At 38.6% G+C, this 19,641-nt stretch overlaps 1 protein-coding gene across 5 annotated transcripts in view; it reads right to left on the bottom strand.

The window, feature by feature from the left end:
- Positions 1-2,039: 2,039 nt before the first annotated feature.
- LOC149084774 (transmembrane protein 65) overlaps positions 2,040-19,641 on the bottom strand; it is a 102,094-nt gene continuing 84,492 nt past the window's right edge. For 2 of the 5 annotated variants that reach the window (XR_016192757.1, XM_089232516.1), the window contains 2 exons: positions 14,435-14,540; positions 2,040-2,480 (listed from right to left, as the gene is read on the bottom strand). Coding sequence is in view for 3 of the 5 variants with exons in the window: in XM_089232516.1 (XP_089088642.1) it covers positions 2,385-2,480; positions 14,435-14,540 (202 nt within the window). In the remaining 2 variants the exon portion in view is untranslated. Of the gene's footprint in view, positions 2,481-14,434; positions 14,541-15,323; positions 15,547-19,641 lie in introns of those variants that run through there. The other 3 variants (XM_089232517.1, XM_089232518.1, XM_089232519.1) reach the window with 3 other exon arrangements.

Raw genomic sequence — 19,641 nt, 5'->3', positions numbered from 1 at the left:
TTTTTTCAATTTGTTCATCATTCAATACTGATATTTGTTATCAGTGTCAGTGTTGAATTTGATTGCGATGGCACTCCGATTTTTTTATCAGACAAAAACACCAGTTTACAAATTCACGTGCTGTTTAGTGACATTGGCGAATTCAATCTTTTATTTACATGCCAAATGAAACTTTGTCACGATTTGGCGCAATGGCGAACGGTAGTGGAAGCCGGTCCGAACGAGCAAATTTCTTTTATTTACCGACTTCCGATGGATCGTGTTCATCTGAGCGTGAAGTTGTGCTAAATTGCGCAGTCTGCCTCAGAATGGCCTGAACATTTGCTCTCAGCAACGCCTCCAAACAGGTTTTTGGAGGCGTTGCTGACAGCACTGTTCACAAGTTGATGTAAGTGCTGGTAAAAAGTTACTGAACTACAGGTGTTCTCGGTTTGGCGTACCATTGCGCGGCCGGTCTGGACCGCCACCTACTATATAACCGGCCTCTGCACACGTGATCCTTTCTGAAGGAGGCAGAGGTCCAACCAGATCGATATGAATATGAGAAAATCTTGCATCGGGTGTTGCAAAGGTGCCTAAAGGTGTTTTGGTATGCTTATGAACCTTTGAGCGTTGGCACTCATTGCAACACTTTACCCAATCTTTGATGTTCCTTCTCATGTTAGGCCAAACGTATCTTGTAGATATTAGCTGAGTAGATGATGTTACACCTGCATGAGCAAGATTGTGGAAATGATGAAAAATAGTCTTGCGGAAGCTCGCTGGAACAAATGGTCTTGGTGAGCCTGTAGACACATCACATACCAGTTCTGTTGCGGTAAATGGACTTGGCATTGACTTGAAAGTCAGTGAACTAGAGTTGTCTTGCTGTAACTGTTTTAATTCAGGATCCTCTCGTTGAGCAGTTGCAAAAAGGTCAAAATCCAGGAATGGTGATTTGGAAATCGAGTTGATTTCTATTCTTGAAAGAGCGTCAGCTACCACATTATCTGCACATCTATTATTCTGCATCTTATGATTAATTTTTTGTATCACATTTTCATTTTGTATCTCATTTGTCGTTCTCTCATCATGTTCCTTCACTGGGGGGAAACTCATGTGGTGAGATTCGATTTGTATTTTATCTCACAGATGGCGGCACTTGTAAAGCTAACGCCATTGGATTGTCACGCGGGAAATCGGGGGAGAAGCGATCGAACCCTCAAGAGCTTAACATGTCGCTCCGTAGATTTTTTTATTTCGTCTTATGTTCCGTGTTGTAAATAAATAATTATTTTTAGAAATTTATCAATTATCCTGAATCCAACATTTTATTCAAATCACGCAACCTCATAACCCAAACCAGCAATAGTAAGGTAAGAACGTTTTTGTATTATTTAAAAAAATTTCTTTAATTTTTCTGGTTATAAAAGCGTTAGTCTACTAGCTTTGATAATGTTGAAGGCTATTCCATATCGAAATTTAATCATGAAGTGCAAAATTGCTGATCTAGGTGGTCGTGTCTGGACCCGGCTTAAGGTGGTTCATCCTCTTCCCTCCAGAGGTTCACATATATGTACTTCCAGGGGCGTCGGAAGTGTTTCGAAACTGTGGGTGCTCGTCTTTAGTTTTATATCGGAAATTTTAATTTTTGGATCAATTCTGGGGGTGCTCAGATCCATGTCACAAATTACCGTGGGTGCTTGAGCACCCACGGCTCCGACGCCACTGTGTACTTCATTTTAAATGGTATTTAATGATTCTTTTTTCAAGTTAAGACCTGAAGTACACATATATGTGTACCTAACTCAAATGGTCCTAGTAAAGCTATAGACTAAAATTAATTTTTTTTTTTTTAATTTATTTTTAAAAGGCATTTTTTTTCTTTTTGACAAACACAAATCAATCAAAAAAAATTTTTTTTTCAAGTCAGTTTTGGCTCGCATGTGAAGGAGTTATATAAAAGCTGTTATTTATTTTATTTCTCGGAACAAACCGTCATCAAGCTTTATTTATATCATTTCAAACACGTTTCTTCAAACAACTTGTACACTCAAAGCAGAAAGTCTATTTTCTTTTATTATTTCAAAAATTCATAAAATTTATGAGCTGCTATAAGACACTCTTACAAAAAAACAAACAAAATGCAAATACTGATAAATAAGTGAAATAGAGTTTTACATTTTCATGTAAGGAAACCTTGACTATATTAATGCAAATATTTTGTTACATTTAAAAAGAGCTGCTAAACGATGTAATGCACAGTAATAGTTGAGAACTGCATCGGTCAAACTATGATAACAGACACAATCCGAATATCACTATAAAAGCTACAAACTAGCTTGAGTGAAAAATAGAGAAATATAGACTGTCATTTTTTTTATGGATATTGATAATTCGATCGTCTATTTGTCTGATTCTATCACAGCTTTCTTGGAAGGCAGAAAAAGCAGAGGAAACATTCCAAGCATACATCCAATTATGACTCCCAGAGCACGACCCTTAAAAAAAATGGAGCTGCTTATAAAAGGTTACGAAACAAAATAATTGAAAAAATGCACCAACTGTAGAACATTTACAAAATTCTATTAGAATTCAGATCAATTTGTTTAAGAAAAATATACACAATTTTTTATATTAAAAAATCATTCTATAAACCATGAAGTTACCGTAGTTAGTTTTATAAAAGTTATTGGCAAAAAAATCATGTTTTCAGTTTTTGTTTAATATTTAGACTGCCACAAAAGAGAAAAAAAAAAACACTTTGGACTCGTATACCTTTTCATATGGAGGGTGTTCCGTAAACTGTTTCGAAAAAAATTGGAGGGGTGATAATACCTATCAAGACGAACAATGTTTACGATGGAACCTAAACACAATCCACTCAGAGCATCAGAAAAGCGTAAAGTAAATTTATACAAAAATTGACACGTTTTTAAGACAAAATTTAATTGGTCGAATGGTCGACGCGTTCTGGCTCTGCAATGGAAAGCCGTCATCAGGACCTCGTGGTCAGAATTCACACAAATGAGTCGTGGAGGGGTGATGTTTATGTCTGGTCATCCGGAGAGTTCGCCTTTGTATTTGTTGCGTCCGAGTGGTCTTTGTATGCGAATTGGGGCGCCATCTGTTCCAAAGTGTTGAAAATTCTGTCTCGACTGAGGTTAATGAAGCCTGTCCAAGTTGACGAAATAGGTGGCGTGTTGGAAAGAGAGGGAGGAAATCATCATTAACGAGGAAATCCTGGTATGTTCTGATGAAGTTGTAGAGCCTCAATATATATTCTTATATGTATTATTATACTTTGCACATTGGCTCTCTCTTAACAAGCACGCTCTGGTCACGTGAAAGAATCTCAGTACATTCTGTACTAAAACACGAGATGATCACGTGACCGGATGCCCCTTCGGAGGGTCCGAAGGGCCGTTTGTGTGAGAACATCAGATCAGCTCCAGCTCTCACACGAGATGCATCCACGTCGTCTTTCTCTCTCCTTAATATGATATAAATAAACTGAAGAGCCAAAAAACTGGTACAGCATGCGTATGCTAATAAAGAGATATGGAACCAATCAGAGTACGGCGCTGCGGTCGGCAACGCCTATATAACACAACAAGTGTCTGGTAGTTGTTAGATCGGTTACTGCTGCTACAATGGCAGGTTATCGAGATTTAAGTGAGTTTGAACGTGGTGTTATAGTCGGCGCACAAGAGATGGGACATAGCATCTCCGAGGTAACGATGCAATTTGGATTTTCACGTACGACCATTTCACGAGTGTACCGTGAATATCGGGAATCCGGTAAAAAATTAAATCTACGACATCGCTGCGGCCGGAAAAAGATCATGCAAGAACGGGACGACTGACGAGAATCATTAGACGTGACAGACGTGCAACCCTTCCGCAAATTGCTGCAGATTTCAATGCTGGGTCATCAACAGCGTGCGAACCATTCAACGAAACATCATCGATATGGGCTTTCGGAGCCGAAGGCCCACTCGTGTACCCTTGATGACTGCACGACACAAAGCTTTACGCCTCACCTGGGCCCGATAACACCGACATTGGACTGTTGAGGACTGGAAACACGTTGCCTGGTCTGACGAGTCTCGGTTCCAATTGCTTCGAGCTGATGGACGTGTACGGGTATGGAGACAACATCATGAACCCATGGACCCTACATGTCAACAGGGGACTGTTCGAGCTGGTGGAGGCTATGTGATGGTATGGGGCGTGTGCAGTTGGCGTGATATGGGACCCCTGATACGACTCTGACAGGTGACAGGTACGTAAGCATCCTGTCTGATCACCTGCACCCATTCATGTCCATTGTGCATTCCGACGGATTTGGACAATTTCAGCAGGACAATGCGACACCCCTGACGCGATCATATTAAGTTTAAATATATCGACATTGCTCAAAAACGTAATCAAGATAATAGTTGTGCCGCATAAAGTTTATTCTTAACTTTTCATATTATATTATTACTTATCAACATCATTATCTCACTCACCCTCAAAGACAATATATATAAAAAGAAAATATTAATCACTCACCAGACACCACCTGGAGCGATGGCCTTTTACGCCATTCACCGAGGTATCCCTCTTTGACAGCACCTCACATATTAGTTTCCCTCATCTCACTCCACGCACTGAGCGCATTTTAGCGCTTTAAGAAATTAAAGACACATCTTCACAAAAGCACCCGAAGTGCCTAGCACTTCAACACTAAGGACTACACCCTCATTGAACTCACGAGAACGAGCGTGTTCTCTGGTAGAAAACTTGGTGAGCTCTGTCTGTCTCAACAGACAAAATCAGAATTACTTTAGTTTCAGTTTTCTTTGTTCGCATGAACAACTAATGTGAATAGCTAATAAGGTGCTTTTGCACTCATCACATATTAAGAAACCAAAGAATGAAAAGGAGATGATGTTTTGGATTTCAACTGGTAAAATCCGGATCGTGGCATAGCAATGATTCATAAGATGAAACGTCGCATCTTTTCTAATGCCAGAGATATTTTGAAAAACAAGTATGTTATGGCGTGACGACTTCTATGTCATGATTATGCTTTCATATATTGGCGTCAATGTTTTTGACGGATCCCAGCAAGTTATATCTAATATAAATGAAATGAATGCGCTGCATGTTAGTTTTAAATTAATATTTGAAATGGGATTTTAGATTTTTAGAATGAATACTTTAAAGTGGAAATTGCGATCATGACACCCCACACGTCCAGAATTGTTACAAAGTGGCTCCAGGAACACTCTTCTGACTTTAGACACTTCCGCTGGCCACCTAAATCCCCAGACATGAACATTATTGAACATATCTAGGATGCCTTGCAACGTGCTGTTCAGAAGAGATCTCCACCCCCTCTTACTCCTACGGATTCATGGTGTCAATTACCTACAGCACTACTTCAGACATTAGTCGAGTCCATGCCACGTCGTGTTGCGGCACTTCTGCGGGGGCCCTACACGATATTAGGCAGGTGCACCAGTTTTTTTGGCTCTTCAGTGTATGTACCATGTAAATATCTGTTTTTATAGCATCATAATTAAATATAATGTACACCTGAAACTAAATCACATCCATACGGACTCGGATGCGCTACCGTCACCACTTAGCATCAGCATTGGTGACCGCAGACGTGATAACGCAAATAATGATGCCTTCTTAATATTCTTCAAAAGACGCCATTACGGTTAGAGCAGCAACAGAGGATTTTTCTCCCAGCAACAGTGGACCACGGAGCATCCTCCCTCATAAGGTCACTTCCGCTTGACCTCTTGGTTTTCTCTTCTCTCTCAAGCAACAGGATGATGGCAGCAGAAGGGGACAATACCGCTCCCCAAGTTTCCAGTTTTGACACGGGCAGTGAAATTAGTGTCGTTCCGCCGTCAGCGATTGCTTCCACCACTCTTTGCTCCACATTTCGTCTCTACGCAGCAAACCAGACGTCAATACCGGTCTACGGTACCAAAAATATTGTTCTAGATCTGGGTTTGCGACAAAATTTTCCATGGACATTCCTCATCGCCGAGGTTTCGTGCCCTATCATCGGAGCAGATTTTCTGCGCAATTTCAATCTCATGGTAGATTTGAAAAAGCGTCGTCTCATTAGCTCTAGCACATCACTTCATTCACTGGGATCATTGCATCAAACGGCTCATCTCCCAATTTCCACAGTGGGCCCATCTCAGTACGAGAAAATTCTTTCTGAATTCCCAGACATCACAAATCCATGCTTAATAAGCGAACCTGCATCGCACGACACAGTTCACCACATAGTGACTAAAGGTCCTCCAATATGTTCTCGACCGAGACGGCTTCACCCTCAACACTTTGAGAAGGTGAAGACGGAATTCGATTTTTTGTTACAACAAGGAATAATTCGTCCTTCAAAAAGTTCATGGTCTTCACCATTGCATATTGTTCCGAAGTCGGAAACATCTATACGACCAGTGGGAGATTATCGAAAATTAAATTCTGTCACAGAGTTAGATTCCTATCCCATCCTATACTTAAGTGATTTCAGCAATGCACTTCATGGTAAGTCAATTTTTTCCAAATTAGATATTTTCTCTCTCTCTCTCAAAGCGTACCATCAGATCCCTATTTTTGAACCTGATATTCCTAAAACAGCGGTGACAACACCATGGGGTCTGTTCGAATATACTAGGCTTTGTTTTGGCTTAGTAAATGCGCCTCAAAAATTTATGCGTTTTATGCACGAGGTGTTGAGAGGTTTATCTTTTTGTTATGCATATATAGATGATATCCTCGTATATTCATCATCTGTTGAAGAGCACGAAAATCACCTAAGGCAAATATTTGAGCGTTTACACAAGTATGACTTGAAACTTAATATTTCTAAATGTGTATTAGGTGTAGATAATTTAGAATTTTTAGGTCATTTAATCCCTCCTCTTGGCATTAAACCATTACCTAGCAAAGTGAAAGTAATATTATATTTCAAGGTATATAATTATATGGTTTCATAAATTTCTATAGAAGGTTCATAAAACATGCTGCAGAGTCGCAAATACTCTCACACGATTTTCTAAAGGGCTCCCGCCTTAAAAAAGATAATCGTAAAATTGAATGGACCGATTCTGCACTCGCAGCATTCAATCAATCAATGCAAAGAGCAACTAGCTAACGTCACTCTATTAGCTCATCCTTCCACATCTGCAAAGCATGCACTTCATGTTGATGCATCTCACCAGGTAGTAGACAATTCTTTGCAACCGCTAGGATTTTTCTCTCGCAGACTCACTCCAGCGGAAACACGCTATAGCGCATATGACAGAGAACTATTGGCTGCATATTCTTCTATAAAATATTTTCGACACATGCTCGAAGCACGTCAGTTCACTCTATTTACAGATCAGAAACCTTTGGTCTATGCTTTTCGGCAGAAGCATGACAAATGCTCGCCTCGCCAAACCAGGCACTTGGATTTCATTTCCCAATTCACGAGTGATATTTGTCATATTCCTAGCTCAGAAAACATAGCAGCCGATATAATGTCCCGCATATGTGCTATTTCAATGCCAAACCCAATTAATTACAATGAAATCGCTGAAGCTCAAGCGACAGATAATGAATTATCAAAATTGATGGCTGATTCAAATTTTGACTTACAAATGAAAAAAATTAAACTTCCCGAATCTGACATAGATTTAATTCGTGACATCTCCACTGGAAGTGCGCGTCCTTACATTCCTGTGCAGTATAGGAAAACGGTGTTTGATCACGTTCATAACTTAGCGCACCCAGGCATCAGAAGAACGATCCACCAAATCCGTTCTCGCTTTGTTTGGCCTGGTATCAATAAGGAAATAACAAAATGGGCAAAAACTTGCATGGCTTGTCAAAAAAGTAAAATTCACAGACATGTCAAATCTCCTTTGAAAGAATTTCCTATGCCATCTTGCGCCCACATTCATCTGGACATAGTGGGTCCATTAACTCCATCAAATGGTTATTCCTACTGTTTGACCATGATCGATCGTTTTTCCCACTGGCCAGAAGCACAACCAATAAAAGACATCACAGCTCCAACTGTAGCGGAAGCCTTTTATAACTGTTGGGTATCCCGTTATGGTGCTCCATCAGTTATAACAACTGATCAAGGTCGACAATTTGAGTCCCACCTTTTCCGCTCTCTTCTACAACTTCTAGGCACCGAAAGAGCTAGAACTACCGCTTTCCATCCTCAAGCGAATGGTTTGATTGAGGAATTTCATCGACCACTAAAAACGGCCATTAAATGCCATAACACCGAACGTTGGACCGAAGTATCACCAACTATACTTCTGGGCTACCGAGCCGCTCTAAAATTCGACCTGCAGTGTACGCTACCCGAACTCGTGTTTGGTGCACCCTTGCGTCTTCCCGGCCAATTTTTCGACTCAACGAATGTCAACATTGACCCTTGTGACTACGTAAATAAGTTACGGGGCCACATGCAGCAGCTCCGTCCAACGCCAATAAAACATCATGGAAAACGTGCTACATTTGTATATCCAGAACTGATGAATGCTACTCGCGTATTACTACGTCGTGATAGTATCCGTCGACCCCTCCAGAGACCATATGATGGTCCCTTTCTTGTCATTGACAAAAATGAAAAAGTGTTCAAACTTGACATCAATGGCAAAACAGTTTCGGTTTCCATCGATCGCTTAAAACCAGCATTCTCCCTCTCGGAAGATACAACGCCGCTGATGGCGGAAACGCAAACTAACGACTCTATGTCAGAGAACTTGAACACGAAATCGAAACCACCAGTGACCACACGATCTGGACGTCGAGGTCGGTTCACGGATTTTTATCGTGTCCAACATTGACACTGGGGAGGGGGTATTGTAGAGCCTCAATATACAGGGTGATTATAAAAAAACTATTCCGACATGTGGGCCCCTAACTATCATACCATTCACAGAAACTGAATGAAATTTTGGCATAAGGTATTTTGATGTATGCGCTCAAGAATGATATGGAAAACAACAGTGTCACTCTAACAGTTACGGTTACAGTGAGAAAATTTCGAAAATATTAAATGGCAACACCAAGTTTTTTGTATTGGAATGTGATCTCCATTGTGAAAAATCCTAAATAGCGTTCGAACGGCAACTGTAGCATGAAAATCACCGGCGGTAGATAGGCTAAAAGTGAGGACAACCAATAAGGACAGAGAAGCAGCATAAAATAAAGCATTTTATTGTGTTTCACAAATTTTCCACATGACCTTGTGGAGGACTAATCAGGCTGGGATCTCAGCCGAAGAAACGGTGTGACGAATGAAACGAACATTAATGCTCTGGTGCACGGTAAAGTCCTTTTTACTTTTTCCTTGCCTAGCTCCGGAGATTTTCGTGCTACAGGTGCCATTCCAACGCTATTTAGTGTTTTTCAGTATGGAGATCGCATTCCAATACAAAAAACTTGGTGTTGCCATTTGATATTTTCGAAATTTTCTCACTGTAACTGTTAGAGTGACACTGTTGTTTTCCATATCATTCTTGAGCGCATACATCAAAATACCTTATGCCAAAATTTCATTCAGTTTCTGTGAATGGTATGATAGTTAGGGGCCCATATGTCGGGATAGTTTTTTTATAATCACCCCGTATATTCTTATATGTATTATTATACTTTGCACATTAGCTCTCTCTTAACAAGCACGCTCTGGTCACGTGAAAGAATCTCAGTACATTCTGTACTGAAACACGAGATGATCACGTGACCGGATGCCCCTTCGGAGGGTCCGAAGGGCCATGTGGGGTACGCGAAAAGAAAATGGTAATGGCGGCCATCCATCTAAAAAAAGAAAAATAATAATTAAAAAACATTAAAAAGAATTTTTAATGTAGGTAGAGGTTTTTACTAATATTGTCAGTTGTGATATATTGACCTCCCTATCAATAAAATCTTCTATAACAGAAGGGTTGCGTCCGCTGGAAGGTTCGGCCTTCCCTCCCGCCCGCGCCCAACCTATGATCGGGATTCGTGAATTCCTTCTTCTCGACTCACTTTTCTTCGGCGTTTTAGATTTGATTGTTGACACATGCCGGGCTGCACATAAAAGCGAAGAATTAATTCGTGTTGTATTTAACTTTTGTTGTGGGCAATTGTGTATTGAGTGTGCGTGTTGTTCCCACAATTTTCTACGTCAGCTTTTCTACCAAGCACCTACTACTCACGTGATTTGCGCTATGGATCAGTGGCTAAAAATTAGATCTGCGCGGAAGCGGACTGAAACACCAAAATGAAATACCGTGGACCTGTAAACGTGAAAACATATTTTGAATCTTCCAAAAGTGATTCTGCCAAAGCTACCGAAACCTCCTACTACATTAGCTATCGTATTGCGAGACGAGGAAAAAATCACACTATTGGTGAAAAGATGCTGTCAGATGCACGTTTGCAGAGGAAAGTGCTCTTATAATGAGTTTAATATCTCTGTCAAATGATACGGTGTCTCGAAGAATACAGGACATGTCAGACGATGTTGAGAGCACAGTCATAAGTCACGTCAAAGGTTGTGAATTTTTTGTCTATCCAAGTAGACGAAAGTACTGACGTTGCGCAATATTCTGTGCTACTTGTAATTGCTACGTGTACTTGAAAGAGAATTCGAAGTAAATCTTTTTATTTGTAACCCATTGAAGGGGTTGTACGACTGTTAAAGACTTATTTGAAGCAATTGATCATTATTTCGTTGAAAAAAGAATTCAATGTTCACAATGCATTGGGCTCATAACAGATGGAGGAAAATCCATGGAAGGTTGCTACTACTCAGGCCGTCGTGCACGCGTGGCAGAAGTCGCTCCCAAAATGAAATGGACTCACTGCTATATTCACAGACAGACCCCTGCATCGAAACCGTTGCCTCCAAATTTGCGAAACGTACTTGATGAAGCGGTCAAGGTTGTCAACTTTGTTAAGGTGAATCCTACCAACTATAAATTGTTGTATGAAGACATGGACAGCCTTCACAATGCTTTGCTTTTGCACACCGAAGTTAGGTGATTGTCCCGGGGTTAAGTTGCTGTTCGAACTTCGGCACGAGGTAGCCTTTTTTTTGGGAAGTGTTTGAAACACTTCACAATTTCTTGTCACAAGCTGAGCTAAATTTAACAGTCGACCACTTGGAAGGATTAAAATCCTCGTTTGAAAAATATTTTTCAGAGCCGGAAATGAGTGATCGATGGACATCTAATCTTTTCAAAGAAGAGTATTTTGAACCGGCTTCATTGTTGATTCCAGAAAAGGAGAAATCGCTAGAGCTTGCAGCAGATACCCCTCTGAAGATCCTCTTCAATGACGGAATGGTGAACCTAGTCAGTTTTTGGGCTTGCCGCGGTGAGAATACGTTGAACTTTCTAGAAAAGCCATAATGTTTTTGTTGCCGTCTGTTAGCACGGAGCTTGTTGAACAGGCGTTTTCTTCGTATACTAAAACAAATTGAACGCAGCTCCGGATTTGAGTTTGCAGTTATCCTCTTTTGAGTTTAATTTTTCAAAACTTTGTAATTCAATTTACAGTCCCAAACATCCCATTAATTTTTTTCCCAATCTTTGTATTAATTTGTTTGCTTAATTGGAAAATAAAAAAGTTAAATAATGAATTTATTTTATTTAATTCAAAGTGTACCTTTTTTTGAAGTTTTTTGAAAACTGTAATGGGTGAAAATGATTGGAGGAGGGGGAGTCTGAAGGATTCGGGGGGGGGGGGGGGTACGCAAAAAGGAACCGAGCCAGCTGGGGGTACGCGGACTGAAAAAGATTAGGAACCACTGCTCAAATAGACTCATGGGCGTCATGGTGCATGTCAAATTTCTGGGGGGAAAATGTGGATTGAGACCATAGGTTCCATTGTAAATATTTTTCTTAATCTATTAATTTTTTTTAAACAGTTTACGAACACCCTGTATGCTGTATAAAAAAATTTTAACTAAAAATTAACTATATACGGGCTTTCCCCAACTTCTGAAATTACGGATGGAGATAGTAACTTCAGCAAACCTTAGATTGACATTGACGAGAATGGTTTGAATATGCCCGATGAGATGCGATGAAACTGTCAAGCTACATTCAAATATACTTGCGTTATTAATGGAAAAGAATGGTTTTATGTAAATGAGCACCAAGGGTCTCCGGATAAAGTGACGGTATCCCTGTGAATCAAATAAATAATTCATTTCTAAAAACACGTTCGATCCAAAGGTTCAATTAAGAAAAAGGTCAATTTTTTTTTACCAGCTTATAACTAGATTCTTTCAATTTCATTGTATACTGGTAGAGAAAGCTCGAAAAGATACCATCAACACTGAGAATTTAACATATATATACAGGGTACATAGCAAACGGGGTATGGCATTTTACTGGCAAACTGTTGATCCTATAGAGGTATACTTCCAATTAGAAAATTTTTTCAAATAATGTGTATTACTCGGACATGTCATTCATGTTTCAAGGGGCTGTGTAGTTATTAAAATAAACAATTTAACTTTTTATAGTGTCCCCGTGTGCTTCAAAACTCAATTAGAAAGTTTTTGCTGTCTCTCCTGATGCCAACAAAAACATTCCATGTTTCTAAGTGCAATATTCACTGAAATATTCGAATTCGAACAGAGGAAATTTGGGAAAAACCGTGTTAAATGCGGGTTTTTCCACATTTAGAGCTGTTTTTTCCCAACTTACCTCCGTTTTTCAAATTCAAATATCTCAGTGAATATTGCACTTAGACACATGGAATTTTTTGTCGGCTTCAGAAGAGACAGGGCAACAACTTCCTAATTGCGTTCAAAAACTGAATTAGAAAGTAATAATAGTTAATTCAGTTCCCGTTTGGGGCACACGGGAACTGAATGAATGAACGAAAGAAATTTGCCACTGGACTTATCCCTATGCCGAGATCTCTTCCAGCTCAGCTTCGTGGCGGAGTCCGGAACACTTGATTTTGAGTCAAAAAATAACAAAGATACAAAATTTTTACAACATATTTTCACCAGACAGGCACACGGGGACTGTACAAAAAGTTTTTTATTTTATTTTAATAACTATACAACCACTTAAAACATAAATGACATATCCGAGTACTACACATTATTTGGAAACTTTTTCTAACGGGACGTATACCTCTAGGATCAACGGTTCACCAGTAAAATGCTATAACCTGTTAAATCTAACACAAATATAATCAAGCTAGGAACACACACATATACTATATATTTACTAATAAATCAATCTATAAATTCTCTTCCGATAGATTTTCCATTTCGGAAAACCTTAGCTCTTTCAATAATATCTTCTGATTAAATTTAAAACAAATGATTCTGACGCGTATCTTCCAATTCCCTAATCATATAAATCCTTACGGACCGATTTCCTTCTCTCTCCCTGATGGTCCACAACTGTGCTGTAGGTTTGTGCGATCGTTTGTGTGGCAACAGTTTTTTTTTTTTTTAAGTTTGACAACCTTAGAATCGTATTTCACCGATTACCCCTACCATAGGCGTACGCAGAATTTTCTCAAGGGGGGTTTACATTTTTGCTTGCAAAATAACACTATAATCTCGGCTTGGGGGGGCCTTTGCGTACGCCAATGACCCCTACGCATTCGCGGGTTCCAAACCCGGATTTTCGCCCAAGGTGAAATCTGGAAAGGGCATGGGGGCCCATGCCACCCCCCCCCCTTCTCGTCAAGATCAAAAATTGAGAACATTTTTAAATACTGTATTTGAAATCCTTATACCTCCAAAGGCCTATTCTGCGTACATCCTCGATTTCGCATTACGAAACGGTCACGACCGCACAACAGGCAAAATGCCCGTTGTATTTGTATTTGTCGCAAGGTTAAGACTCTTGGTCTTATTTACTTCTACACAGTTCTTGCAACTGATGTCGCTTTCACACTGGTGCAACAGTGATAAGTGTAGTGTTTTGCAAAGAGAAATTAATAAAGTCAAGATAGGGATTAGCTACCGATACTAGCTAGGACTTGTTAGGTATATTGCAGGAAGTATATAGATGAAGTAGAGGGAAGAGCGAACATGACGTTTTGCAGGACATGAAAAGAAAACACGGAAACGTGTAAAGTAGAGCTTTTTTGCTCATTGGTGTGTAACTTTAAAGTCGCGGACTATTCATGCATATATTCGTCCCGTGGGAAGTGTGAACTAAATTTTCATGCGTCTTTTTCCAAAACTTGGAGTATTTGATAAGATATAGCACGTCAGTGGCATCTCTGCTATGCTAATTCAGTTCATTAGTTTAACCAAAACTAACAAAATTTAAATGCAATACTTAGTCACTAAAATTGTAGTTGACTGATAGGTTTAACCAAAACTAAACAAACTGAAATACTCTGTGTTATTAAAATTTCAGAAAAAAAAAGTCATCACAAAAAATAATAGAAACAATTCATATACCAAATTTGCACACCATCTTGTTCGAGCCATTGTTATCTGAACAGGAGTAAGTGGTGGTGATTTTACACCTATTTTAGACGCTACAGTCTCAACATAATAAGCAGACCTGTTAAAATAAATCATGATCTATAAACAACAATCTTTATTCAAATAAAGAAATTTTTAATAAACAAGTTTTAGGAAGACCCAGATCCATTTTTCAGATTGACCATTTGTAAGGACTTGATAAAATCAATATTGAATCTTCTGCAACAGGATTTTCTAATCTTTAGACATTCCAATTTTACAATTTCAGTTTAATAACCATATTTTTAAGAATAAGTGGCACAGCGATCATGTTCTTAAAAATTGGCAAAAAAATAGTCATTTTCTTTTAATCAATGTTTCTTTAAGATGATATACATAAATTTTGTGAAAATTACAAATATGTTAAAAAATCAATGGCTATTATAATAGCACTTTTTAAATATCTGTTTACTGAATTGCATATGAAGAAATTGAAATTGATCACCATAATAAAAAGTTTTGAGTTCAGTTCACTAAATATAGTTATAAAATAAACTTTTCGATGTGCTACTTCAAAAAAATCATGAAAAATGATCAAAATGACAGAAAAAAGGTCAAAAAAATTTTAAAATTGCCTTTTTTAGCATATGTGTAAGAAATAAGCTGATTTCATTATTTTGAGGGGTAAAAAAAGCAGAAATAACATTTTTCTTTTTACAGCGATATTTGTTTTCGTAACAGACTGGACAAAATCCATGACTTTCAGTCATAAAACCCAAAAAATAAAATATTATTGCAAAATAAAAGTGAAAAATATTTATGAAATATTAAACTTCAAATCATTTGAGATCAATTTAATTTTGAAAATTCAACTTTGAATTTTTAATTTCAAAAAAAGTGGAATGTACACTTTTTTGGGAATGACCCATATAGTAAAAAAACGCTGCCCAGCATTCACCGAAACATGTGTCATATGATTAAGAGATTCCATAGTTCCTGCTATTTAACCAGAGATAGGCACTTTGACCATGATACAGACAATGGTTGAAAATAATGCATTCACCCTTGCTTCTGATAATCTCTCATTCAAAATTTACATGTTCATTCTTGAAATGATGAAAACATTAAAATTAATCAAAAATTGCTTCTATGCAAAGAAAATAAATTCATGAAATTCATTTAGTACAAAGCAAATTTCAGTATAACTCAAAAATCTAACAAATTATGATTGCTTGTGAATAACTTAAAATCAAATACAGGGTGAGCGTATAATCAAACTGACACACTTAAAGCCATCTATAACTTGATCTAAAAACTGGAATAGCAAGAAATTTCATATATATCTCTTTTGTGTTGATAGCCCTAGGTTATGAATTTCTATATCCTGTCAACGTGCGAAGTCAATACATATGCAATGCAAAAGTGCACAAAAGCATAATTTTAACAATTTTTTAAAAGCATAATAAAATAAGGGCATTCTGACTCTGTCCTTAGATATATTAAGTTTGATATCATTCCTAGTGAAAATTCATCTCTCATTCTACCTCTTCTATTTATGTATTACCATCCTCTAATATGTGTTCAATGTTCTTTTTAATGTTATTACCAATTTCTTAACATTTGGCCATACTTAAAAACATTTCAGCACAAAAACAACTTGAATGGCTCATCTACTATATGCTAGGACTGGAATATCCTTTTCATGCATATTACCAGCTGCAAGAAAAAAAAATTCTGCATCTCATTTCATTTGCATATCAGATTTTTTTACCAGCATAAACTCAATACAAGATATTTTTCGTCATCAAAAACTCAATATTAGATACTTTTTTCCAATGCAATGTTTTGTTTGATCATTACTTCAAATTCAACTGAAGCTATATTTGTCTAATTTCAACAAATCATTTTCAGGGCTCTCACTCTTATTCTATAAATTTCATTTCGTTCATTCACTAGTTTGTGATGTTTCTGTTGATCATTTTGATTTCCTCGTCCCATTATTAAATACTTTTTTTAAGGGTTGTGTTTGTCAATACTGATCTTTTCCATCACACCCGACGAAGGATATAAAACTTGTAACTTTTGCAACATTATTATATCCATACTCTTAATTTTTCACCATCTTGGGTACATACTAATTAAAAGATGCTCACCTTTCTGTTTGGAAATATTTGGCTATCTTGCTCAGTTAATAAAGAGAATTTTTTTAATTCTTCAAGGTCATCACCCAAGTACAGTATTGAGTATCTCCTTTTTATAATGCATAAACTTCACATGTATGAGCAAAAACATGTTTCCGAACTTTTGTTTTTTTTCAGACTTTGATGAATACATGTATAATGAAAAAAGAATTGTTATATACACCTATTCGTATGAAAAAATTCTTCAATAGGAATTTCTAAATGAATACAGATAAAAGTGTCTAGGAAAAAAATATGCATTCTGTGTGAGAGCATCCAGATCTGCATTTTTTATTTCTTTCAGAGGATCAATATAATTTAAGGCTTTTTGAGGTTCAGATCTATCAAAAGAACCCACTTGGGGAAGATGGCGTCATGAAGAAAATAAAGGGACTGCCAAGACACCAAGGAACCCGACGGAGAGGAAGTAACAAGGGAAGATGGTGGAAGGAGGAGGTAGCATGAGGATGCATTTAAAGATATACAAATACAAATACAACGCCACAACAGGCAAATTGCCCAACGAGGTGGCTGACTTAAGAACATCATGGATCCCCGAGCCCCTACCTACTACTGCTACACCACACATGCACCCCCCTTTCCCGCGGAACCCCCCAACGAATAGGTACATGCGGGAATGTGCGTGTACGTGTAGTGCAACCTGACGTAAAGTTTGTTTCTGTGTAATGCTTGTTATGTGTAGTGCTGTCATCTGCCCCCAGTTTTACTAACTATGAGTGAAGTGTTATGGTTGAATGATTTACCGTTGTAGGACTGTTGCTCTCTGTGGCGAGACTTTTTAACGGGGAGATCGGCTCGCATTTGCACCTTGAAGTTGGGAACCACAGAAAACCAACTTCAGCCGACCACCACTGTGGGGTTCGAACCCGGATCCTCGCCCACCAAATGACACCACATATGTTGTCATTTGTTTCATAAATTCCCCCCTTGATTCTAACCATATATTATAATCTAGAAAAATATGTATATAAAAGTTTAATTTTTTTTTTGCATATTTATTGATCAAATTGATATGTTAATTTCTGAGATGTGCTTTCCTTGATGATTGGTTCTGGCAATCCAGCTGCAGTCAGGACTAACGTCCTTATATACCACATGTGAATTATTATATCACACTCTCTTTCTACCGTTGTTTTCATTACAGTGTAACTAATGTACATACCCATATCCACTCCATTCTTTCAAGCCAATGTCAAAAAATATTTCACCGAGATGATCTAACTAAATTGCTGCTGTGCCTTTCAATGATATTCATTTCATCAGATCTTGAAGATGATGGATGGATGGCTGGCTGGGCTGGTATGTCTGGCTGGCTGAACTATAGTGGCTAGAAGGAACTGGACACAGTTCAGACACCTTTCTGCAAAGTCTCAGGACGAAATCTGAGTGAGACACATTTTGACTAGAGTCTCTGAAAAAATTGCATGGAAGATGTAAAGTAGTACATCGTCCATATTCCTCTGTGGAACTTCTAATACAAATACAACGTCACAACAGGCAAATTGCCCAACGAGGTGGCTGACTTAAGAACATTATGGATCCCGAGCCATTTTTTGGAGGCCCTACCTACTACTGCTACACCACACATGCACCCCGCCCGCACCCCCCCCCCCCGCGGAACCCCCAACGAATCGGTACATGCGGGAATGTGCGTGTACGTGTAGTGAAACCTGACGTGAAGTTTTTGTTTCTCTGTAATGCTTGTTATGTGTAGTGCTGCCATCTGCCACCAGTTTTTCTAACTATGAGTGAAGTGTTATGATTGAATGATTTATCGTTGTAGGATTATTGCTCTCTGTGGCGAGACTTTTTAACGGGGAGATCGGCTCGCATTTGCGCCTTGAAGTTGGGAACCACAGAAAACCAACTTCAGCCGACGACCACTGTAGGGTTCGTACCCGGATCCTCGCATCGCGAGTCCGTCACTATAACCACTCGACCACCACAGCGGCAAAAAGATGCCCATAAAAATATGGATGTCATATATTTCAAAAATAAAGCAACCCAATTAAAAATGCAATTAATAAAAATTATAAACTATATATACACGTGATAAAAATATTATACAATGCCCATAAAGAATACTTATGGTTGTCTTATTCTAAGTATGGATAGCTTCTCGATTCACCCCAACATGTTTATCGTATTTCTTTTTAAACGTGTCAATTGTGTTACAATTTACTATCTCCGGGGGTAAGCTATTCCATTCATTAACAATCCTATTAGAGAAAAATTCCCTGCGACACCATAGCCTTGCATTGTCCCTTACCAATCGATACTGGTGTCCCCTTGTAAAAACAGTCGATTGGTGGTATACTAAAAGTTCATGGTCCTCCTATCCATCACATTGAAAATTTTGAACACTTCGATCATATCTCCTCGACACATGCGTTCATCCAATGTAAACATATTCAAAAAATGAAGTATCTCTTCATAACTCAAGCCCCGTGTGCCAATAAGAACACGCGCAGCTTTTCTCTGCACCCCTCAACCAAGTCTATGTCCCTCTGTAGGTATGGGCTCCAAACCCGTACAGCATAATCCAGTCCAGGGCGAACTAAGCGTCGAAAAAGCGAAAGAATGACTTTTGGAATAGTGGTTATAGTGACTGTAGAGTGGTAATGAATTGGTACATGTTGGAATGTGCGTGTCCATGTTGTGAACCTAATGTGAAGCTTGTTTCTGTGTAATGCTTGTTATAGTACTGCCATCTACCACATATTTTTCGAACTATGAGTAAAGTGTAATGTTTAAAGATTTTACTGTTGCAAGCCTGTTGCTCTAAGCGGCGAGACTTTTTAATGGGGAGATCAGCTTGTATTCGCACCTCGAATTTGGGAACCACAGAAAACCAAATTCAGCCGACCACTACTGTGGCGATGGTGGGGTTCGAACCAGGACCTCGTAAAGTAGTACCATAGACCATCTCGGCTGGAGTTGAACTTTTGCTAACATTAGAAACAGTCTGAATAGATATGCCAAGGCTGTATATGGATATGC

This window comes from Pholcus phalangioides, unplaced genomic scaffold, assembly GCF_987345545.1.
Source record: "Pholcus phalangioides strain wild (caught in Gottingen) unplaced genomic scaffold, Ppha-v1.0 ptg000007l_1, whole genome shotgun sequence".
In the NCBI taxonomy this organism is placed as follows: Eukaryota; Metazoa; Arthropoda; class Arachnida; order Araneae; family Pholcidae; genus Pholcus; species Pholcus phalangioides.
Note: the sequence above shows the minus strand (reverse complement) of the source record. Positions and strands in the feature narration are given on the sequence as shown.